General features: G+C 47.9%; 2 protein-coding genes across 4 annotated transcripts; both read right to left on the reverse strand.

The window, feature by feature from the left end:
- Window positions 1-1,085: 1,085 nt before the first annotated feature.
- On the reverse strand, window positions 1,086-8,446 carry Klk6 (kallikrein related peptidase 6). 3 transcript variants are annotated; one of them, XM_028785791.1, is made up of 7 exons: window positions 8,399-8,446; window positions 7,285-7,437; window positions 6,769-6,829; window positions 5,950-6,106; window positions 4,395-4,642; window positions 3,834-3,970; window positions 1,086-1,624 (listed from the first exon to the last, which is right to left on the reverse strand). In XM_028785791.1, exons 3-7 carry the CDS (start codon window positions 6,827-6,829, stop codon window positions 1,466-1,468), a joined length of 762 nt encoding a protein of 253 aa, XP_028641624.1. In that variant the 5' UTR covers window positions 7,285-7,437; window positions 8,399-8,446; the 3' UTR covers window positions 1,086-1,465. The 3 variants fall into 3 exon arrangements, with proteins under 3 accessions (XP_028641624.1, XP_028641623.1, XP_028641625.1); XM_028785790.1 differs by having other exon boundaries at window positions 8,395-8,446; XM_028785792.1 differs by having other exon boundaries at window positions 7,285-7,339; window positions 8,399-8,440.
- A 7,569-nt stretch (window positions 8,447-16,015) lies between these two features.
- On the reverse strand, window positions 16,016-20,900 carry Klk7 (kallikrein related peptidase 7). Its single transcript, XM_028785793.1, has 6 exons — window positions 20,702-20,900; window positions 20,164-20,268; window positions 19,689-19,830; window positions 19,182-19,429; window positions 18,852-18,988; window positions 16,016-17,078 (listed from the first exon to the last, which is right to left on the reverse strand). The coding sequence occupies exons 2-6, from the start codon at window positions 20,228-20,230 to the stop codon at window positions 16,923-16,925; spliced, it is 750 nt and encodes a 249-aa protein (XP_028641626.1). The 5' UTR covers window positions 20,231-20,268; window positions 20,702-20,900; the 3' UTR covers window positions 16,016-16,922.
- Between the last annotated feature and the right edge of the window lie 3,258 nt (window positions 20,901-24,158).

Genomic DNA, 24,158 nt, shown 5'->3' on the forward strand with positions numbered 1-24,158 from the left:
AGCCCACAGTTATGGTCTCTTCCCTTTGTCTCACTGCACATATGGCTGCTCTCAAACTTTCCTTGTCTTCCTGTGACCTCCAGGAGAAAGTCCTCACCTCACATGTCGGTATCTGAGGTCCTTTATGACACTTGTCTGCCATCACTCTTACTCCTACCACAGCCGTACAATCCTTTCACCTTTCTGGTCTGTTCGTTTGTTGGTTTGTTTGTTATATAGTCCTGGCTGTCCTGGAACTCACTTTGTAGACCAGGGTAGCCTCAAACAGAGATCCACCTGCCTCTGCCTCCTGAGTGCTGGGATCAAAGGCGTGTGCCACCACGTCATGCCCAGCTTGGCAACACATTTGGAGTTTCCATGATCCTGACGATCTTCCAGATGTATTCACCAAAACACTTAATATTTTATACAAACTAAACATAGAATAACAAAAAACCCATAAATCAAAATTGTTATATTGTGTCTGAAATAATGTCTATATTCTGTCAAAAAATGTTGCAAGGTTACACTGACCCTCAGCTAGTACAGATGTAATTATGTTTTTTGCCCTTAAAAACACTCTACCCTCCATGCTGGGCTGTTTTTGGGGAAGGTGTGGAGAGGGCTGAGAGCAACCTAAGCTGCCACGGAGTTGAGACAAGATGGGGTTTGTTACTTTAGTAACTTCAGCAGCAGCAAAAGTAAGAGGATAAAATTGGGCACCGTGGCTCATGCCTTTAATCCCAGCAACAGGGAAGCAGAGGTAGGTGGATCTCTGTGAGTTTAAGGCCAGTCACACACACACACACACACACACACACACACACACACAAAACCACAACAAAAACCATTCTACCACTGAGGATCTGCATCAAGAGTCGTTCTTGGTTTCTGACTCAGAAGAAAGGGCTCTGCAGTGTAGTGGGCTGTACGCTGCCTCACCTCTGCTATAACACAAAAGCTTGAGGGCGTGCCGTCCACGGTGGATGTCATTGGGTTGTGGCAGAGGGCAAAACTAGGCTTCTAAGAAGCAGAAATATAACAAAGAAAAGCACCCACTGTGTGCCTTCCTTTTACAGGTAGAAGTGAAGGGGGCTTACTCCTTATTCTTGCTGTAAGTGCTGTTAACCACTGAGCATTTCTCCAGCCGCAATATTATCCCAATTTTACAGATGAGAGCATTCACACTTTAAAGAAAAGCACTTCCCAAGGGTACCCAGTCTGTAAGTGGCCACACTGGGATTCTATCTGCTAACCACACCCATGGAGTAGGATTGTAGCCTATATCCTCCAAAGTCCCTGGGGTGCAAGGAATGAGCAAAGTATATTTAGCAGTGTTCTGTGTTCAGTGTCACTGTATTTATTAAGTACCAGGGTCAGAGCTGGACATCTGAAGGCTCTGAGAGCAGGGCAGGGTTTCAGGGAGAGAGAATATGGAACCAACTATGGTCAGGGGAGTCATAGGTCAAGAACTGGATGTCTTATGTCAGATCCACTTGTTTCTGATGATGTTTTGGATCCATCTGGTATGAGTGCAGACATCGGTATAAACTCCTGGCTTCTCCTTTGATCCACAGGGCATGTCACCCCATGACACAAGCCCTCTGAGGTGACCCCCACATACCAGGGGACCTCCAGAATCACCCTGTGTGAAAGAGAGAGAAAGTCAGAAACTCACATAGAATGAGGAAAAGGGGGGAGGAGCAAGAGCAGGAAGAGAAGTCGGGGGAGGGAAGGATGGGAGAGTTACAGATACTTGGAGACGGAGGAAAGGCTGGATTGGTGGTCATGCCCGTGACCTGACCTACTCAGGATGACAGGTGGGAAGACTGCAAGTTTAAGGCTACCTTGTGCTATGTAGGAAGACTCTCAGAGTTAAAGAGGGACAGGGCTGTAGTTCACCAATAGAGCACTTGCTGAGCACGCATAAGATCCTGGATTTAATTCCCAGGAAAAGACAGAGATAGATGAAGGGCTCAAGGACACCAAGTTCCACAAAGGTGTAGATGAGAGAGAGGGTGATTAGATAAACCATCCATCTTGGAGGGAAGGTTGTTAAGACATGTTCTAAGGGGAGTTGAAACTTTCCATCCTATAGCGAAGATCCTTAATACGCAAACGACTCAAATGCTTCAGGACGGCACTAGAACTGACTAGAGGCACGAGGTCCCTCCTTCCCCAAGTGTATATAAGCAGTAAGAACTACCGAGAGTCTCTTGGACAAGATAAGCTGCCTGGAAGAGACTCTGGCTACCTCAGCTGCCAGAGGGAGACACTCTCCAACCTGTTAAGCTACCTGCAGGCTGTGCAGTGTGCTCCCTATTGTGGCTTTGGTGAGCTGTCACCCATGCTGGGGTGAGCTTTTGGTGATGCAGCTGTCCATGAGTCATTTCTGCTCCCGTAAGTAACCCCTCACCCATATTCCTGTAAGTAACCCCTATAAAGCTCACTGGTTCACCAAGTTGGACTTTGGTGTCATTCATTGGTTTGTTATTGCTTCTTCTGTCTGGTATGGATACATGTCTATTATCATCACTGCAGAAAGAGTGTCTGTCACAGGACAGAGAGAGACACCAAGGTCCATAAAAATAAAGGTTATCGGTGGAGGAGAGAGAGAGGAAGAGAGAGTGAGAGAGGGAGGGGAAGATGAAAGCTCAGGGGGGAGGCTGGGAAGGCAGGGACTCAAGAGGGAGGCAGAAACTGTTCTCTATCCTTTGATCCCAGGCCAGCCATGCCTGCCTGTTTTGCTTCCAAACCACTATCTCACTTTCTTGGTCTTCCTACCCCCCCCCACCCCACCCTTACTTTCTTGGTAGGTTGATGTTGGCCCTCCATGGTCTAGAGTCATTCTGGCATTAAAAAGGAGTCTGGGAGGATAACAGGTAGAGAGGTTTCAGGTAAGATATTGAAGAGGTATGGTGGTGTACACCTGTGATCCCAGTAGCCCACAGGCTGATGCAGGAGAATTGCTGTGGATCTGGGGACAAGATGAGGCTTGTGAATGAGTTCCAAGTGAGCCCAGCTGTAGGTTTTGAGGGATGAACATAGACTCCCTCCTTGTAGCTGGGATGCCCCCTCATCTGGAGCTCAGATATTTCCAAGTGGATTTCATGGCTGCAACTATGAGGAAGGATGGTTCTCTGTAGCATCTCTCTGGCCCTTTGGTCTGCCCAGCTGTTCAAAACTCCCACCAAGGTGACCATTCATTAAAATTGTTTCTTAGATTTTCAGGCTTGCTAGGTTCACCCTATATTAGGTTCTCAGCACATTTTAGCATCTCTCTGGCTCTTGGTGTCTCTGACCTTGCATCTAAACTTCTTGTTTCTGCTGGGTGTCTCTCTCATGTGTGTGTGTGTATGTGTGTGTGTGTGTGTGTGTGTGTGTGTACACACATGTGAAGCATGTGCACATGCAGATATGTGTGTGTGCTGGTGGAGACCAGCAGTCATAGGAACCTTCTGTTAGGAGTCATCCACTGTGTGCTTTGAGACAGGGTTTCTCACTGGGCTGATCTCACCCATTAGCTTAGGCTGGCTGGCCAATGAACCCCATGGATATGGCTGCCTCTGTCCTCAAGTTCTAGGATGACAAGTATATGCTATTCATCATGCCCTACAACTCAGGTCCCCATACTTGCATGGTGAGTATCTTACTAAATGAGTCAACCTCTCAGCCCTGAGCTGCCTTGATTCTCTCTTATCTGTCTTTACATGTGTGAGGTGGATTCTCTTCTCCTGTCTTGTCCTCCAGTGTCCTCCCAGGCTGACTTTCTCAATCTCCATTCAGCTCTGTTTTGGTCTGTGTCTCTGTCTTCCTGTGTGTGGTTGATTTCAGATCTTTGTTTCCAGTCTCACCTGACAGGAATCATTCCCTTCTTTCTTGTCGCCTGCACACACCATGCTTTGGGTGATCTTGCCAGGGTAGGCACGCTCACACTCCTCCCGGGACACCAGTTGAACATCAGCACACTGAATGGTATCTGGGAAGTCACCTAGGAGGAGGGAGATGGGCCAGGCTCTCACACCCCTTTCCCGTCATGTCTTCATCAGCTGACTTACTGCCCTTCCCCTGTCCCCCACCCACGGATTCCCTTTTTGTTTCATGCTTAGAATCCATTGTCCTTGTCACTGTCTCCCGACTGGTCCCTCTCTCCACCATTCTTGGCCTAACTTTGCTAATCATTACTACTCCATGAGTTCTCATTTCTCTTCTCATTGGCCCTTCATTTTGTGGCCTTTCTCCATTTGTGTTTTACCCATAGACAGAGTGGCCTACTGATCCTCTCTGGCAGCATCTTCTCATGGCCCACCGTCTTCCTTCTCACCTTCATAATTTACCATCCTACTTCCATCATTAGACCCTATCCCCCTCCCTTTGGACCCTTTGGCCACTCCCAACCATCTCCCCTCACTGACCATTTTCCATCTTGCCCCAGCCTAGGATCTGACAGTTGAGATTCTCATCAAAGCAATCTTTCTTCAAGGGCAGAGGCTGGATCTTTTGAGAAAATTTGACTGGATATTTTAGATGCACCATCATGATGTCATTGTTATGGGTTTCAGGGTTGTAGCGGGGATGGACAATAGTCCTGTCCACAGAGATTTGCCTTTGGAAAGTCTCTGTTTGCCGTAGATTGTGTTTCCCCAAGCACACCTCCAGATTCCTAGGAATAAGACAGCTAGGGCTCACTTACAGTCCTGGGCTTCATCGGAGGCTCCCAGAGAGGTCACCTGCCCCACTCCCCCCTCTTTCCTCTTCCTCCCTCCCTCAATCTTCCCCAGCTCAGTAAAAGGAAAGCTCTTTTTTTTTTCCTAGAATTTTGCCTTTAAAACTTTTCTACTGCACAACTTGGCAGCCAAATGCCATAGCTGCAGGTTCTACTTGCACAGATTTAATTGACCACAGGTTGAAAATATTGGAGGAGCAGCAGAGCGTGGTGGTGCATACCTTTAATCCTAGCACTCTGGAGGCAGATGCTGGAGGATTTCTATGAGTTTGAGGCCAACCTGGTCTATATAAAATATCCCAAGCCAATAGGGCAATACAGAGAGACCCTGACTCAAAGACAAGCAACAAGAGAGGAGGAGCTGGCAAGATGTGTCAGCAGGTAAAGTGACCGCCACACAAGCCTGATAAGCTGAGCTCACGCTCCAGAACCTACATGAATGTGGGCAGAAAGGTCCTGACTCTACAAAGTTGTCCTGTGAACTGCACAGGTGCACTGTGGCATGTGCACACCTATGCAACAAGAATAATAAATTCAACATTTAATACAGGTATCTGAGGGGCATGTGCTTGTGTTAAACATATACAGATTTTTTTCTCATTATTGTTTCTCAAACAAAACAATTTAACAGCTATTTATGTTGCATTTACATTGCCATGGGTACTACACATAATCTAAAGATAATTTTACTTACTACTTATTTCATAAATGTGTGTGTGTGTTGTATATAGCTATGCATGTGCAGAGGCCAGCAGAAGGAGTTGGAACCCTCTGAGTTGGACTTGCAGGCATTTGCAGCTGCCTGGCTTGTGACACCAGTGCTTGGATCTGCACTTCAGTCCTAATGATTGTGAAGCAAGTTAAACCACTTAGATATCATTCCGGCTCTCATTTTTTGAGGGAGTCTCTTACAGCTCAAGAAGGCCTCAAGCTTCCTGTGTAGCTAGGGCTCAGTTTGTGCTTTTGATTTTCCTGCCTCCATCTCTCAAATGCTAAGACCATAGTGGTGAATGCCAGGCCCAATTTAGGAGATGCAAGGATCATGAAAGGATATCCATATACAAATGATGCATTATTTTTTTTAAGGGTCTTGAAATACCTCCAGGGTCCCAGAATCTGTGGATACCTGGCTGAAGAGAGTTGCTTACAAAATGATGGATGCTCAGGTCTGCCTCCCTTCTGAAGTCTACAAGGCACCCTCTGGACCCCCTTACATCAACTTCTTAAAGACAGAGGAAACTCACGGTTTGTTGCAGTGGGCGGCTGTCAGCACCCACTGTGGGTCAACGAGGACTCCACCACACAGCAAGTGACCTGAGGTGTAGAGGGCAGCTTGGAAAGGGTGGGAGTTCTTCAAACAGGGGCTTCCGTGTACCACCTTATCCTGCTCCTCTGACCAGGCTGAGGGAGGAAGGGTCTGAGTGAGAGAAGAGCTCAGAGAGCCTAGACCCTTCTGAGATGAGCTGCAATCAAATGGGTCCCTAATCTCATTGTCACCTCCAAATCTACCTCCCCTCCCTCTACTCTACCTCCACCCTCTGTTTCTTTTTAAAGATTTATTTACTTATTATGTATACAATGTTCTCCTTGTACATAAGCCTGCATGCCAGAAGAGGGCATCAGATCCCATTACAGATGGTTATGAGTCACCATGTGGTTGCTGGGAATTGAACTCAGGACCTCTGGAAGAACAGCCGGTGCTCTTAACCTCTGAGCCATCTCTCCAGCACACCCCCCCCCCCCACCTCCTTTTGAGACTGAGTTTCCTGGTGTATTCCTGACTGGCCTGGAACTCACTCTGTAGCTCACCTGGACTCAAACTCAGAGATCACCTGCTTCTGCTTTCCTAGTGCTAGGATCAAAGGCGCGCATCGCCATGCCCAGCTATCCCTATCCTCACGGTCACTCATCCCTTATCAAACCCACCCTCCAGACTTGTTCTCAGCCAGTCCCCTCAGGGCCTTCCTCATCTCAAAGCTGCATAGTTCTGTCCTAAATCTACTGTCTGTCAACGGTGCCAATCCATCTACCAGCCCCTCCCCCTTCTATGTTCCTTTAATCACCTGACTTAGCAAGAACCAAGCACAAGGCCAGTGTCTTCACTGTCAGCATCTTCATGGACATCTTGAGAGGGGAAGCCAACGATTCCATTAGTCACGGCTCAGTCTCTGTTTAGGACCCCACCCCTGCTCCTTCCTCACCCTCTCCATCCTTCCTGTTCTGTCCTGCTCTCCTGCCCTCATTTGATTTGCTAACAGACACACACACACACACACACACACATACACACACACATGCCCTTCTCACCTCCTGGTTTCTCATTTCCCAGCCCACACCTTGAATCTTAGGGTCCCATGAGAGCAGATGCAAGACAGTATGCAGACCATGTCCATGCTTCCAGTGGCTTTGGGGAAGAAACACAGCCCTGGGCTCGGGTGTCCCTTTCTATTATCAGAGAGGTTAGTCCAAGGGGCCCCTGACGCTCTTCCCCTCTGTGGGATTTTCCTTTTGCACCTTGTCTCCATCCTTACCTTATGCTCACCCCACACCTGTAGGCGCTGCAGCACCTGTGGCCTTACCTGCTGGTGGCCAGCAGTGAACCTGCCAGCACTCAGGTGGGGGAAATGACACCACCTATCACAGGAAGCCAGAGGCAGAGAAAGTCAGCAAGGCAGGGTGCTCTACCAGAGAAGGGGCAGAGCGACTGACAGAAGGCTGCTTTATGATCCGACCTGCATGAAATACGGGGCACCTGGGTGCTGGGTCCCGACTGTCTCCAGAAACCTGCCTGGCTCTGTGGCCTCCCAGATGGAGGCGGGCTCTGTCTTCAGAGTCTCCCAGCTCCCTTTTAACCCCTCTCTCTTCTAGTCTCTGAGCCAGAGGAAGCCAGACACACCCTTTTCTTCACCCAAGCCTCCCACGTACATTCCTTCTGCCCCACAGTTCTGCTTCTGGTGACCCTTGACCAGATAGCTACAGGAAAGCCAGTGGCCTGCTCTGGAACATAGTGACCCTGGATCTCTGAATTTTGAGGGAGGAAATGGTTCTGCTCTCCTGGGTCTGAAGGAGAAAGACTGAGGCTTGGACCCCTGAGCTTAAGGGACGGCTGGCACCTGGACTCCTGGGTTAAGGGAAGAAGGCTAGGGCCTAGACCACAAGTCTAAGTGGAGGGTATTGATCCAGGACTCTTTAGTTTGAGGAGGAGGGAAGAGCCTGGACCCCTGGTCCAAAAGAGGAGAGTTAGGCCGAAACCTTTAGGACTGAGGTAGAGGGAGATGGGAGCTCATTCTTAGTTTTGCATTTGTAGGATTTGGGACATAATAAGACTGAGGACTGGCCGGGCGGTGGTGGCACATGCCTTTAATCCCAGCACTTGGGAGGCAGAGGCAGGCGGATTTCTGAGTTTGAGGCCAGCCTGGTCTACAGAGTGAGTTCCAGGACAGCCAAGACTACACAGAGAAACCCTGTCTCAAAAAAAAAACAAAAAAAAACAAAACAAAACAAACAAACAAACAAACAAACAAAAGACTGAGGACTGAATGCCAGTTCCCAAGTTAGCCAGTGGTGCCCTAGGCTCCACAGATACCCCACCTATACTCTCTAGGGAGCCTGCAGCTTTTCCTCCTGGGTTTGTATCTCTGAGGCACTGGAACCAGCTGCCCAGGTTCAGTGGGGTCAGGCTGACTCACCTACCTGTAAGTCCCTCTGTGGGTGCTGAAGACCTCCGTGTTCTGAGGAGAGAGGGAGCTGCCACCCAGCTATTGAGAAAGGGTGTTTCACTAAGCTGTCCCCCACCCCTAACCCGGGCTGGGAAGTGGCATGAGCAATATGGGGCGAGAGACTTCCAACAATCGGGCATTGTATGTCCCCAGAAACCTGGTGCCGTGCTCCCCGGAAGATGGGCGGGAGGCTATCTCAATGACTTCTCTTTGTATCAGTGTGAGTGACAGCCCTGCTGAGTCCCTCATCTGAATAACATAGAGCTCTGGACACCTGTCCTCCAAGTTTGCCCACCTTTGGGCTCTCTGGTTCTCTGTATCTGTCTCCCTCCATCTCAATGATTTGCTATATCTGCATCTCTCAGGGTTTTGCTGGCCTCCCTCCCCACCCCTGCTCTCTGTGTCTGTCTCAGACTTTCTGCCGCTCCCTCTCTCTTTCCACATCTCTATTTCTTCCCCTCTTTTTCTCTGTCTCTATTTCTCCCTCTTTCTCTGTGTATGTATGTTTTTCTGCCTTTTAAAAAATCTGTCTTCCTTTCTGTGCAATGTCTTTCTGTTTCCCAGCCCCTTGGGCTCCGTATCTTCTGTTTCTGTGCTGACTCTCTTCCTGAACCACTTAGGGAAACATGTATGTACTTGGTATGCAGTTATGTTTCTGGAGTGAGGTACAGGAGGACATGGAGAGTCACTGCTAGTTTTTTGCTTATACTGAGCGATGCACAAGTAGAGAAAATCTGGCATGCAGAAACTGGGCGCCACACCAAGGGAGATAAGCGAGAGCACTGTCAAACTATGTCACGACCTGGGAGAACCATGGGGAGATTCCTTTGAACTCGGGTCTGGGGAGCAAGTCAGTGAAGAAGAAAGGATGCAGGCATGTGTGGGGAGAGTAGGCAGTGTTCAGTGTGGGCTTCGAGGGAGAGACCTGGGGAGGGTGGAGGGGCCTGGGGAAGGGTGTGGGATGAAGAGGGGACATGGAGACATACTAGGAAACCATCAGGCAATAGCAGCATCAAGCATGAATAATGTGCCCCTCAGCATTTGCTGGGCGTGCTGCCCCATGCACCCTTCTCCTTGCGTTAACCGGCTGCTCTTGTGTTACTCAGCCCCATCACCTTGGCTAAGGAAGACTTTAGTTAGCACTGGGGAGACACTGGGCACTTCACACTAGGTCTCTTCTGAACTTGGCATCTTCATTTTGTGTCTCACCGTCTCCCCAGACACAGTCAGTTCTCCTCATATGACCCACTGGCTCTCTCACCTGGTCTCGTTGCTTCCCTTCTGTGGGGCCCACTCCGCTCTGTTCCCATATTCTGGTCCCAGTTCAGACTAGCTCCTCACCCACCTCACTCTCCATTCTCTGAACCGTTCACTAGACTTCAAGAAGGGTCTCCCTGTACTTTGCTTGGACTAACCCCTGGCCTTGCCTCTCACAGATCTGCCCCAGTTCCTCATGCCTCTTGCCTTTGTTCCACCTTTGTCCCATTTTGTCTTGCCTTTGTCCGGCTCCTCAGCTTGAGACTGAAGGATCTTCAGCAACCAGGGGCTCGGGTAGGGCTCAGCTGTAGATCCCCTTACTAGAGTCCCCAGCGAAGAGCTGGAGGCGTGGCTCAGAGGTAGAAAACGTGCCTAGAATCCCCCAGTGGGGGGACTGGGAATGTGGCTTGTTTTTATACATCCTGCCTAGGGCCCCACAGTGGTGGGTAGTGTATAGTATATGGCTCAGTGGTATATCACCTGCCTAGAAACCCCTAATGAGGGGCTGGAGGTAGAATATTTTCCCAGAATCCCCCAGTGATAGTCTGAGGTAGGTGTGGTTCAGAGATTGATAGCATGCCCAGCATGTTCCTCAGTTCCGTTCCTCAGTGGTGTTATCTTACGTGTTCTTATCGCACAGATGTGAAGTGATGCCTGTGTTAACTAGCTTTCCTTAACCATTCCACACTGCATGTGTACATTTATTAAAATACCATAAGTATATGTAATTTTCATTTGTTCCTTGAAAGTAAATGTAAGAATAAGAAAACAGCTAAAAAGATATAACAATTGGCTGAATTTCGTGGCATAGGCCTGTCATCCCAGCTGGTGGGGAGACAGAGGTAAGAATACTGCAAGTTCAAGGCCAGCTGAGGCTACAGAATGAGATCCCCATCTTAAATTAAGAGTAAAAAGAAAGTTGACGTCACAGCTCTGCAGCTCAGTATTGACTAAGCATGTATGAGGCCCTGGGTTCAAGCCCTGGTATGGTGAAACGAAACAAAGAAAAGCAGAAGTCCATTCAGTTCCATTATATAACTCAACACATTAATAGTTTATAGATTTAGGATCTGAAAGTTACCAAAGAACCCATTTGCCTCCTGTCCTGGCATATGGAACGCTTGGAATCTGACGGGCCTGTTACACTTTTAACTCAACTCAGTGGGAGTTCATCTTATCCCTTGTCACCCCTCCTGTGAATGCCTTGGCCACACACCACTTGGACCAGCCCTCCCCACCTTTTGGTGCTCCAGCTTTGGAGACCATATCAAGTGTCCCAAGTGGCTCCATGCCCTGTGATCTCAGAGGGAGTCTCTGATTCTGAAACTTCTCATCTGTTCCATGCTTTCCCCACCTTTTCCTGCCGACCACCTCTTCTCCCTCTGCTCTTGGCTGGAACATTGCCTCTGAGAACAAGTTCCCACTGGACACCACCCAATGCCACCTGCTGGGGTTGAGTTAGTCATTCTCTTGCGTGGGTTTCCACAGGTGTCTCCTTCCAGGTGTTAGCCTGGACCAGAGCCATCTCTATCAACGTCCATCTTTCCTGCTGGAACTTGAGCTCCGGAGGGCATGGACTGTGCTGACTCATGGCTGCATCCACAGGGAATTCGGGAAATGTTGACCCATGACTACCATGACCTCATCACATCTACTCCTATTGTGGACAGGAAAACAGTGGCACAGACTAGGGAAGTTCATCCTCAATTACAAGCACACAGGAAATGGGAGAGCCTGAACTGGAACTCAACTTCCAACACTGTGGTGTTTCAATAGAACACGAGCCAAAATGGCAGCATCCAAACACGGTGTATTCCAAAACCAAAATGGCAGCCTTCCAATATGGCACGTTCCAAAATGGCAGCCTTCCAACATGGAGGGTTCTAATATGCCCTGCCCTGACATTATATATGATTTATCTTAAAACAGTGATTTCCAACACGGTATATAGTCTAACATTGTTCCAAAATGGAGTATTTCAACACAGTGGTGTTCTAACATGGACATGTTCCAAAATGGGAGTGATTCAGCCCATTCCTCTTCCCCAAAGATGATAATAAAACTCCTTACTACAATACTAGGTAAGTGGGCTCCAGAGGGATCATCTGTGGGGAGAAAGGAGAGAACACGCAGGGTCTGAGTCTTTCATGGCCTTCTCTCGCCCATCCCTGGCCCGCTGTCTCCTCTCTGTTCCCAAGTTACTTGTGGGACCAGGACGTCTTCAGAGAGAATGAGGTCCATGCATCTGTCAGTGACCTTCGTTATCTCCCATCCTTACCTCTGATCAGGACATGCGTTGTTTAAGTCTGTTCGTTATCTCCCCATCCTTATCTCTGATCAGGATATGCATTGATTAAGTCTGTGAATGTTTATATCTAAATTGACTCATTCAACCAAAATATTCAATAAAAAATTAAAAAAAAATCTTCATGAGAGTAAGCAGGGAAAATGTGAGAAGTCACGTGCATCCAGAACAAACTCTTATCTTCTGTGCTTTGTGCTGTATGATGCTGTTCCAGCCACTGTTTACATAAGGAATCACTTGATCTCTATGATGATGCCAAGAGGTGGGAGCTTTGCCTCCCACGTAGAGGATGAAGGAAAACAGTTGGGGAAGAAAGATAGCAAGATAGTAAGGGCAGATAGTGGGCTGGGGGATCTACTTACCCCTGGGAGGAGGGAGAGGGAGGAAGGAGATGGAGAGGAAGGAGAAGAAAGGAAAAGAAGAGAGCCAGACAGAGGAATAAGGAGGAGGGTGGAGAGGGAGAGAGACAACAGGGAGGAAGGAGAACAAAACAGGTAGAAAGGAAGAAAAGAAGAGAGAGGAGGAAAGGGGAAGGGAGAAGGGAGAAGAGAGATGGGAGAGATGGGAGAGAGAGGCAGCGCTGGAAAGGAGAGAAGGGACAGGAGGCCAGGGGAGAGAGGGGAGAAGACAAGCATAAAAGAAAGAAGAAGCAACACACTCAGGGGTGTGAGGATGTGGGAGTGTGGGGGTGGGTGGTGGAGGGTATTCCTGAAAAAAACAGGTTCCTTTTTTGGAATTTTTAGTTCTGTTAATTAAAGAATGTAAAAACCAACTTGGAGGGATAATTTATTTAGAGACTGGGAGGGAGGAGACAGGGCATTTATGAAATTATTTTTAAATTAATAAAAATATTATCTTAAAGAGAGAAGGCAAGCTGCCGAGTGGAGGGAGACAGAAGGAAGAGCAAGAGAGAAAACTGTGATCCCTGCTCGCACGCTTAGCAATGGAGGTTGGCAAGCTGCTGAAAGTGTAAGGGGACGGGGACTTGAGGGAGAGAGTGAGAAATCAGGGAAATATATACCTGGGTTTGGACCAGTATCTGAAAGAAAAGTAACTCAGAGATGCGGAAGCAGCAGGAGCCCCTGCTGGAGGAGGGGCTTCTGGGAAGGATAAATTCAATGCGTGCTCTCATTAAGGGGGTAATTACTCCGCCCTTTGCCTTAGCATGCCTTCAGGTGAATCAGATTTCCTGAGAGGTGCACTCCTAACCAGGTGATTGACAGGTCCATCTGGATTAACTCTTGAGGAGATAGTAGTCTATCGTCAGTTCTAATCTTCGAAGCAGATCAGTGCCAAGTCTCCACCCAGACCAGAGTAGACTCCATTCTTTTGACCAGGAGGAAGGTCTTTCTTAATGGTCTTCAACAAATACCTGATGTCTTCTCTCTCTCTCTCTCTCTCTCTCTCTCTCTCTCTCTCTCTCTCTCTCTCTTTTCCTTGTTCACGAGAGCCCTGGGCATTTAATATCTACAAAGCTGACTTGATGCATGTCATACTTGCTTTTTAAAAAGAGCATCATCTTGTGTTATTCTTTGATAATTTCATGCCCGCATACAATGTATCTTGACTACAGTCACCCCTTACTCTACCTCCTACTCCCCCAGACACCCCCACTTTCATGTCCTCTCCTTTCTTTTCTTTGCTTCTTTTTATTTTTGTAGAGTATTGAGTCAGTTCTGTTGAAATACTGATGGATCTTGTCTTGATCCCAGCCCAGCCCTCGTGCTTCCCTCTCCTTTCAGGTAGGTAACCATACTTGCTGCGGGTTCATGAGTCCAAGGGCCACTGTCACGTCCGAGCGTGGCGTTTCACAGCATCTGCACTGTCCACTTGTGTCCTGTATCCACTCTCCCTCCGTGCTCTCTGAGCCTTGGCGTTACTGATGGGGTTGTTCTGTCAGGGCTGAGCACTCACAGTCACTCACCTTACCCACTTTGATCAGGTCTCTGTATTTCTTCCCACTGCATAAAGAGGCTTCTCTGGTCAAGGTCAAGAGCAGCACTATAATGGGGGTACAAGTACTTAGAGGGCACTTTGGCAACATAACAATCTAAACTAAAGAACCACAGGTCCCCCTGGTAACCCCCCCTACCCCCAGGGCCTATGACTTCCCAAGCCCTGGGCTACTGATCAGTTTTACAGTACCAGGTATGAATCCCCTCCTGTAAAATGGGCATCAAACCCAATCAGAAAGTGGTTAGTTACCCTATAAAACCTCATGTCACTAACGCACAGCAGTCAGGGCACATGGCTGATCCCCACAGGGATTCAAAGATGATATTTCCCTTTGTAATGTTACCAGCAAAACGGGAGATGAAGCCAAAAGCCAGCCATGAAGGGGAGGTCCACCCTTGCTGGTCTCTGAGGCAAGAGGAGAGATAGACACACATACACACACAACAAATGGGTTGTACGCACCACTGTAGGTTTTTAATGCAAGTTCCAGGAGCTATTGACTTTAGCTATAAGTCTACTGTCTGACCAAAGAAAAACAAAGCCCTTTCCACAGAATCCAACTGAGTATGAATTTCTGTATTTGTAACCCATCAAACCCTCGCTGTAGCCAGCCGGGCTTAGTCAGTATCACTGTGAGGCTCGGTTACTTTTTTTTTAAGTTACGTTTTATTTTATTTCTGAGGTGTGTGTGTGTGTGTGTGTGTGTGTGTGTGTGTGTGTGAATGTTGACATTGGATCTCTCCACATTATTTTTTGAGACAGTTTCTCTGACTGTCGAGAGGTAAATAGACTGGTTGGCAAGTGAGCCCCACCCCCCATCCTCAGTCTCCATCTCTTCAGCAATAAGACTACAAACACACACAACAGCCATGTGTGCATTTGATGTGGGTGTTGGAAATGCGAACTCAGATCCTCGGGCTTGCACAGCCAGAACCTTACCCATTGAATCATCTCCGAGGCCCTCCCTTGAGCTTTTTGAGACAGGGTCTCACTATATAGCCTTGACTAGCCTGGCTACATAGGACAGAATGACCTCAAACTCATAGACATCTCCCTGTTGTAGCCTCCCAAATGCTGAGATTAAAGATATATACCACTATACCCGGCCCTTTAAGTTTTTAGATTGAATGATGATTGAGTGGTTTGAAGAGAGGAAAAGCTGGTGAGATTCTGTGGAGATGGACGGCCACATTCCTTTGGTATTCCTTAAATGAGACACCAGTTCAGAAAACACTAGGTCTGGACTTAAGGCTGATAAGGAAAGCCTGGGTCTGGACTCTTGGCTCTGAGGGAGGATGAGTAGGACTTGGAACCTGAGAAAGAAGAGCTGGGCCTGGATTCCTGGGTCTGTGGGAGGAGGAGTCTAGAATTTTGAGACTGAGGAAGAAGGCTGGGACCAGAATCCATCCCTAAGTCTGAGGAAGCTGGGGCCAAGACCCCTGAGCCTGAGGGAGGAGTCTGAGGTCTGTGCTCTGTGTCACCCTGTGCAGAGTTTAGTAGCTGCAGCATTTCTGGCTGACTGGCAGAGGGCGGTCAGTGGAGACTCTGAAGAACTCAAATTATGTTTGTGGGGAAGGAATTCTGGGAGAGAAACAGGAAGGATAGGTGGGAGGGTCAGGATCTTGTGGCACTGCATCCCTTTGTCAGCAGATTCTAAGGTGTCACTGCCCAGAGAAGGAAGCCAAATTGCCTAGGTGTGACTCTGCTCTGAGTCACAAAGCCCCTCCCTTCCAGAGCCCCCTGACCTTCTGGGAAGGAGGCCATCTTCCTTGACCCCGAGTTTCTGGATGCTCACTTTTGGCTGACCCCCAGAGGACCTAAATGTCCAGTTTCTGTCTCCTCCACCCGCCATTGAAAACTTCCCGTCACCTGAGAGAAATGTGGGCCCTCCCCCGTCCCTTCACCTTGGTGATGTACATATTTACCGTCCATTCTTGCTCCCCTCCCATCTTCCCTTTCACTCCTTTTTTCTGTCCTCCCTTCCCATCTCCCCTTTTTACATGTAAGAAAACAGAAACTCAAGAAATAAAGAAAACCCACCAGGACCAGGCTGAAAACAAGCTACAATGTCCTTAAAAGTTAAAAATATGAAGACTATTTTATTTACATTTTAATCTGTTTTTGTGTCCACGTATGCATGCAGGTGCACGTGTGCCACAGCATGCCCGGAGGTCAGAGGATAGCATGCAGGAGCCAGTTATTTCCTTCCTCCGTGTAGGCCCTAGAGATGAAACTTAAGTCATGTCAGGCTTGCCAGCAAGTGCCTTTACCCACTGAGCCATCTTGCTGGCCCAGCTATAATTTCTTAGCCAACCCTTCCTCATGGGTCTCCCCCTCCACCATCGAGGCCCCAGCTCCCCCATCATTGTTTTCCAGGCTATGAGCACACACATCAATATCACTTAGATTTTATTAACCTGGCATGTCCAGTCCATGTCTGCATTAAACATCATACAACAAGAGTCTCTCTTGTATAAGGCTAAGCATTACACCTTAGGCATTATTTCTCACAACTTCATAACGAGAGAAATCCGACTTTCATTTAAATAATCTACTATTTTGAACATGTTAACAGTTTCCGTCCTTTTCTTCCTCTACAATAAGTAATGTAATGAATCCAAACTTGGTTCTTTTTTTTTTTTTTAAAGAACTTTCTAGCAGTGGGTGGCCTGAGTCAAAGGCAGTGCATGAAGGTCTTGAAGTTACAAGCCACTTCCCAGTAAAGGACTGTGGGAAGCCTCAGCTCTTGCACTGGGAAGTGTTAGTCTTCGAGCATCTTCCACAGCCCTCAGGATTCTTAGTCTCTTGACTTGGTTTGCTTTTAGGTCTCTGGGGTTGATTGCTTATAAACTTAACATAGTGTTGAGGTTTGGCTATGTCCTGGAGGAAACGGAAAGCCAGTTAGGACTTGACAGGGCTCCCATGATGTCCTTACTCTATGAGCATAGCCTTGGAGGCTCACAGCTCGGCTCCTGGCACGTTAGCTATACATTTTGATGGTTTCATCTATCCACCGTGTGTACTTGCAGACTTGAGTGTAGACGCCTGGGTCGTTGGGCTGGCCACATGGGTAGGTTCCCCAGGACACCAGACCTTGAAGGGTGTCATTGCACACCAAGGGCCCCCCTGAGTCACCCTATGGAGAACAGAGGAGGTTAGTTTTGGCTTCAGAGGAAAGCTCTGTGACCCCTAAGTCACCCTCAGACTAAAGGATGTCTAGCTCAAGCCTTTGCCCTGGCAATCTGAATTGACTTCCACCCTAGTTAAGGAGCATGGATTTTTGGAACCAATGGGAAAGTAGGAATTCATAAAATCATATTGATGACCTGGATTTATCATTAGAGCTTCTTGGCAGGAAAGGGTGGGACTTGTGGGCATTTGAATATAATTTCCTTTCTGACAAAGTCTAATAATTAAGACTGGTGAGGAGAGTCTTCTCTAGGGATTGGGTAGGTATTCCCTTGGGCTGTCAGGAAGCTGACTCTAGCCAAGGGAGAGGGGATTCCTAGTTCACAGGGACAGAAATGTGTCTCCTGCCAATCAGTCCTTCAACACACAGCATAGCATCTGTCCTGAGAGGTGAGGCGGTTGGGGAGGAAGGAAGTGAAGGGAGGGGGAGATGAAGGAAGATAAAGAAGATGAGAGAGAAGGTGGAGAGGGGAAGAAGGAGGAGGCATGTGAGGAAGGAGGGAGGAAGAAGAAGAAAGAAGAGAGAGGAGACAAGAAGATGAGAGAGAAGGGGAAGAAGAGAGAAAGAAGAAGGGAGAAAGGGAGAGTGAACTAGGGAGATTGGCAAGAGCCAAAGGGGAGGGGGCAAGGGAAACAGAGGCAGAAGCCAGTTCAGGACAAAGAGACAGCAAAAAGGCAAAGGATAAAATAAAATTAGGAATAAAAAGAAAGAAGTGGGAATATGTTGTCCAAAGACAGAGGCTCCTGACAAGCTGTGAAGAAAGGGTGCAGGGGAGAGTCAAGAGAGATCCATTCTTGTCCCAGGACCAAGACCATGGTCAGGCATCTGGATCAGGCAGAAAATATCCAGAGTCATCATAAAATCCAGAGGCAACTGGATACCACCATTCCAGAGGCTGAGACAGAAGGACCAGGGATTCAAACCCTGCCTCAGCTATAGAGCAAGTTTAAGACCAAACAGGGTTACACAGTCTTGACTCAAAAATAAACCAGGGGCCTACTGAGATGACTCAGTGGTTAAGAGCACTGCCTGCTCTCGTAGAGGACCCAGGTCTAGTTCCCAGCACCCACATTGTAGCTCACAAACACTTGTAACCTCAGCTCCAGAGCATCTGATGCCCCTTTCTGGCCTCTTTGGGTACCAGACACGCATATAGCATACTCACATATACTCAGGCAAGACATTCACACATATAAAAACGTTTTAAATAAATCTTAGAAACAAACTTAACAAGGAATGTTCCATTCAGTGTACTGCTCAATCCTGTAAGCTCTTCACTCAGGAGGCGGAAGCAGGTGTATTCCTGTGAATTTGAGGCCAGCCTTGGCTACATAGTTCTAGGTTAGCCTTGGTTATTTCAGGATAACCTGAGTTACAGAGTGAGGTTCAGACAAGCCTGAACCACAGAGAATACTGTCTCAAAAGTGCATAAATGAAATAATACCAATCACGGAGTTTTGAAACTTCTGCAAAGTTTGGGCTGGAAGCAGGAGGCTCACTCATAATCCTACATTTCTGTTTCCATCTTTCTCAGCTCCACTAAACTACTGGCCTCTGGCTAGTGTAGTCCGCGCATGGATCAAGATTGTTAACCCGCAGAAAGCAAGAGAGCTAGGAAGTAGGATCTGGACCATGGCCAGGACAGGCTGGGACAAGGAGCTTCGTGCTAATGTGGAGAGACAGGGGCTTGGCTGGAGAGTGGGGGCAGTGGGGGCTCACATTGCATGTGTTGGTCTTAGAGTCAGGAATGCCAGCACACAGCATGGTTTTCCCCAGTAGGTCCTTGTACACCTTCTTGCACTCCTTGGAGGAGATGATTTTCACATCCGAGCACATAAGATCCGAGGGAAAGGTCACTGTGAGGAGGAGGAGGGCTTCAGTAACGGACTGGGTTGGGTGGGTAGGGAGGCTGGGGGACTGGGTCAAGATCAGGTATCTGAAGGAAGAGGGCTGGGATTTGGATTTCTGGATTGAGGGAGGAAGGCCCAGGTCTGAACTCTTGGTGTTAGGGAGGGAGCTATACTGGAACCCACACTGAGACAATCTCACCATCTGGGCTGGTTGTGGTGCCCCATCCAGAAACGGTACACGGTGTCCCTGGGGGTTCACAGCGTGTAGGAAGCTTGACTTTCTGCACTCTGGATGACATCTTGACCGGCTTGTCCAGCTTCACAAGCATGATATCATAGGCATGGGTCTTTGTGGAGTAGCCAGGGTGTCGGAATGACCTTGTAGCCTTGATCTTCTGGCCACTCTGATCCCCTATTTTATCACTGCCCAGATGCACGTAGTACTGACTGGGAGAAGAGGGTGACGCTCAGAGAAGGAGGGAGGGAGGAAAGAGGAGGACGGGAAAGAGAGGAAATGAGGGAGAGGGAGAAAGAAAGGGAAACTGAGAAGAAGAGCCAGAGAGATGAAGAGAACATAGAAAAAAAATCCAGAACCAAAGAGAGATGGTAGAAATACACACAGAGAGGAACAGAACAGAAAGAGAGGAAGGCGAGGGCAGACGACTCTTACAGAGAGACTTGGCCTGCCTGCCCTTGCAGTACCTACCCCATTTTGCAGTGGGCTGCTGTGAGCACCCAGAGTTCATTAACCAGCACCGCTCCACAGTGAAGCTGGTCGTTTTTGAGCAGAGCCACCTGCCATGGTTTTGAGCCTTCTGCACATGGGTAGCCATCTATAATTCTTTCTCCTTTTTAGCCGCCATCAGGGGGAGAATGAGAGTAAACAGGGATTTACAGTCAGAGATGAGTCTATAAGGCTCAGGAGGAAAGGCAAAGGCTGGGATGGAGAATCATGCCAAGGATGTGAAAGTGGATTAGGGAGAGAGACTGGGGACTACTCAGAAAACCCATGATAGCCACAGACTGCTGGAGCAAGCAGAGGTCCCAGGGACTCTGTCTGATTGAGAATAGAAGAAAAGACAGCACAGGACCACAGAGTCACAGGGTCAGACCACCTGGCAGGAGCTGTCTGGGAGCAGGGATTCAGACTCAGGCTGTTGGGAACACTGAGCAAGCCTTACCTTGACCAGCAGTCTCCAGGGCTAAAGACAGCAGCACAGTTAGCAGGGAAAGGAGCCAGACTCCCATCTTGGTGACAGTGGCTCAGGGACTGCCAGATGAGAGAGCTAAATGTTGCCAGAGCAAGGGACAATGAAAGATGAGACACTAAGACACAGCCCTACACCTCCTTCCTCGTATTCAGGAGTTCAAGCCTCCGGTATCCTCTCTCTGGGATTCAGAAATCTAGTCAGAGTCCTCCTCCCTCAGTCCTTGGGGTTTTAGACTCCAGACGTTCTCTCTCAGACCCTGGAGTCCAATTCTAGCTGTCTTCCCTTAGATCCAAATGTCCAGGCCCTGACCTTCTTCCTCAGATCCTTGTATTCAGACCCCAGCTCTCCTCTTTTAGACCCTGTCCCAGGGCAGCACCTAAGCTCCTTCACTTTTAGCTTGTGGGTGGATAGCAATCCTCTTGTGCCCCTCACGGCCTCTTGTCTAGGACCCTGGAGCCTCAGTCTCCAGGGAGGTTTGTGTACACTCCCTGATGAAAGCTCCTCTCACCTGGGAGTGACTTGGCTAAGCTCTGTCCTTGATCCGGAGCCCAGTGTCTTCAGCCTTCTATAGGGCTGGTCCTTTTATATCTCCCCTGCCCCCGCACCACCTCCAGCTCCCTGGGGCACAGGTGGAGCTGTCTCTGGGTGCCTTCCCTCTGCTTTGAGCTTAAGGTTATCCGAAATCCCTGAGGCAGCCCCAACAGTTGATATCATAGATCTTTCCCTCCACCCTCTTTACTGCAGTCAGGTAGGGCGACTCCCATATGGAAGCCAGCCCCCACACATTCTAACACCCACATGTCAGAGAGTGAGTCGTGGAGCAGAAAGCAGAGGGGCATTCAGTTTGGAGCCTTACAAAGATCATTTTCTCTCTCTAACTTTCTCTCAGGGTAGCCCAGACTCCACTCCATCATTGTGACCAATATGTTGGAACTCCTGCCTGCTGGATCCAGTACTGCCTTTGAGGCTGAATTCGCTCCCAGCCCAAACAGATATAAAATTAAAAAAAAAAAAAGATTTCACACCCAACACCAGCAGGGCTCTTATGGATATAGGTCTAGTCTCTGTCCTCATGTTCTTTTAAAAATTGTAAATTATTTTATTTATTGTCTGTGTGCATTTGTGCCATGGTTTATATGTGGAGGACAGAGAACAACTTTAGAGACTTGTTCTCTCCTTTCATCATGTGGATCTGGTAGCAAGCATCTTTTCCCATGGAGCCATCTAGCCAGCAGTCATATTGATCTTTAATCAAATAATACACTGATTATGTTTTATAATATATTTTTACATTTAATACATTTTATACATTTAATACATTATATACATTTTAATACTTATACATTTAATAATCCTAATATACTTACATAAACATATATTATGGTTTTTAATAACAAAAATGTAAGTATCAAGCATTATCTAATAGTCACCACCCCTACACAGGTCTCCTTATCTCCCCCCTTTTTTTTCAAAAGATTCCACTCTACCTTCCTATGATGGGGAGAGTATTGGAGATTAAGCCCAGCACCTTGCACTTAGTAGGTGAGTGCTCTACTGCTGAGTCACACCCTCACCCCTCACTGGGGGATTCTTATGTTCAAAAGGAGACACAGGCAGGCAGGTAGATGTGACAGCACAGCTCCCAACACAGAGGGCATCAGGAATCAGAGTTGTCTTTAGCTACGTGAGTAGGCTCGCACAAGATACTATCTCATAAAAAAAAAAATTAAAAGGCGACTTGCTTTTCATCCTGCTTGGTGGTGTCCCCCTTCTGGGTGCCAATTCTGAGACTGTAGCATGCTTCTTAGAACCATGAAAAACATGGCAGTAAGCTAGGCCAACACACTGTGGACAAACTGAGGTGACCTTCTGGGGTCGCAATGTCATTCCTGAGCCAATGGACACATCTGCAACGGCGTACCTGCCTCTCCTGACTGTTTCAAGCATCCTTCTGGGTTATAGCTATTCACTCTTGGAGTTGAATACAATGCCAACTCATATATGGCCTTCAGTAGAGAGCCAAATCCAGTTCTAAACTCTTTGCCCTCCCCCTCTTTCTTCTCCATTCTCTTCCAGAGACTGGCTGTCACTTTATAGCCTATGCTTGCCTTGAAGTGATCCTCCCACTTGACTTCCAGATGTGGGAGTGTCAGATCTGTGTTAACATTTCTCTCTGGAGCCCTATATCAAACCATAGAAGTTAAAAGCCAAGTCTTTCTCTGGTCCTAGCTTTCTTCACAGTACTCATGCCATATCCTGCTTCAGACTCAATCCCTCAAACACTGGAAAGAGCTGTACTGAGCACCCACTGTATACTAGGCTGGCCCACATGTAAGATACAGAGATGCATACACTTGCATAGAGACTCTTTTATTTCAAGGTGTTGGTAGACTTTCGTAAAAACAATAATCAACTCATGTTAAGGCTAGGGAAATGGCTCAGTTGGTACTTGCTCTTCAAGCTTGAGGACCTGAGTTCAAATCCTCAGCACCCACATAAAAAGCCAAACATGCTGTGTATGCCTACAACCCCATGTTGTGTATGCCTGCAACCCTGTTATTGAGAGTGGATGGAGACAGGCAGATCACAAGACCTTGTTGGTCAGGCAGCCTAGCTGACTGGCAAGCTTCTGGTTCACAGAGAGAGAGAGAGAGAGAGAGAGAGAGAGAGAGAGAGAGCGAGAGAGAGCTGTTTCATGGTGCTGAGGTAGGAAGTGATAAAGAAAGGCACCTTATATCTTGCTTGCCCCTTCTCCACATATGCATGGGTACATGCACCCACACACCCACGTGATGCAGATAAACAGATGTGAAGTAGCAATGTGTGTGTGTGTATTGGTTACATTTTTGTTCTTATGACAAAACACAAATACACAAATAAAATGACTTATAGAAGGGTTTATTCTGGCTTATGGTTCCAGAGGGTTGGCATCCATAGTGATGGGTAGCAGCCATGGCAACTGGAGCAGGAAGCTGGGAGCCACGCCCCCATCCACTCACTGAGGAAGTCCAGGCAGGTACTCTACCAATAAGCCACACCCCAAGCCCCTCACTGGGGGATTCTAGGCAGGGGCTGTACTATTGAGCTACATTTTGAGACCTCTTTTTATTTTCATTTTGATAGAGTGTCTCATTCTGCACCTGAGGTTGAATTTGAACTTACTCTATACCTGAATGCCAGGTCCTCCTGTCATGCCTTTGTTTCCCTAGTAGCTGGGATGACCACCTTTTCCACTGAACATGACTTCCAGACACAATTTTTATCCTTCCAACCAATTCTAAGATAATTTCTACCAAGCAGCCCTGTCCTGACACAAAACCATGATTACTATATTCAAGCTAAGTTACTAAGGCTCAAGGCTCTTTCTCTTTCTAGTCCCAAATTAGATCCCAGAATGCAGACCTCATCATGGTACTCTGGCCCCAGGAAGTGTTAGCCTTCCTGACTTGGACTCCCAAAGCAAGCATTGGTGGTGTCCAGGAAGCACTGCATAAACAGGTGTGGTGGTTCATGATTGCAATCCTAGTAACTGGAGAGGTTGGAAGCAGGAAGATCAGTTTAAGGTACATAGGTACTGCAAGTCTACCTGGACCACGTGAGACTGACTCCATTGTGAAGGGGTCATGGTAGTAAGGGAAGGCAAGCTCTGGTCTTTGAAAGGCCTGTTGATCTTGAAATCCCTAGATGTTAGTGTTCATGTCTATCCCTGTCATGGTCTTCATTAGTAAGGCTGGTTTTGTGATTAAACACCGGTCCCTGGGCTCAGTGAACCATGTGTGGCGTTCACTGTTGTTTTCTTCAGCAGTGAACCTGCATCAGCTGGAGATACTTAAATAAACAGTATTTTGCAAACCACCTAGCACCCACAGAGCCGCCTCCTTACTCTCAGTCCTGCTGAGCCATTCTGCCTCAGGGTGTGACAGAAAAGAACGTGGCCTCACAGGTCAATCCAACACAGAGTTGCT

This window comes from Grammomys surdaster, unplaced genomic scaffold, assembly GCF_004785775.1.
Source record: "Grammomys surdaster isolate TR1022 unplaced genomic scaffold, NIH_TR_1.0 125349, whole genome shotgun sequence".
Lineage (NCBI taxonomy): Eukaryota > Metazoa > Chordata > Mammalia > Rodentia > Muridae > Grammomys > Grammomys surdaster.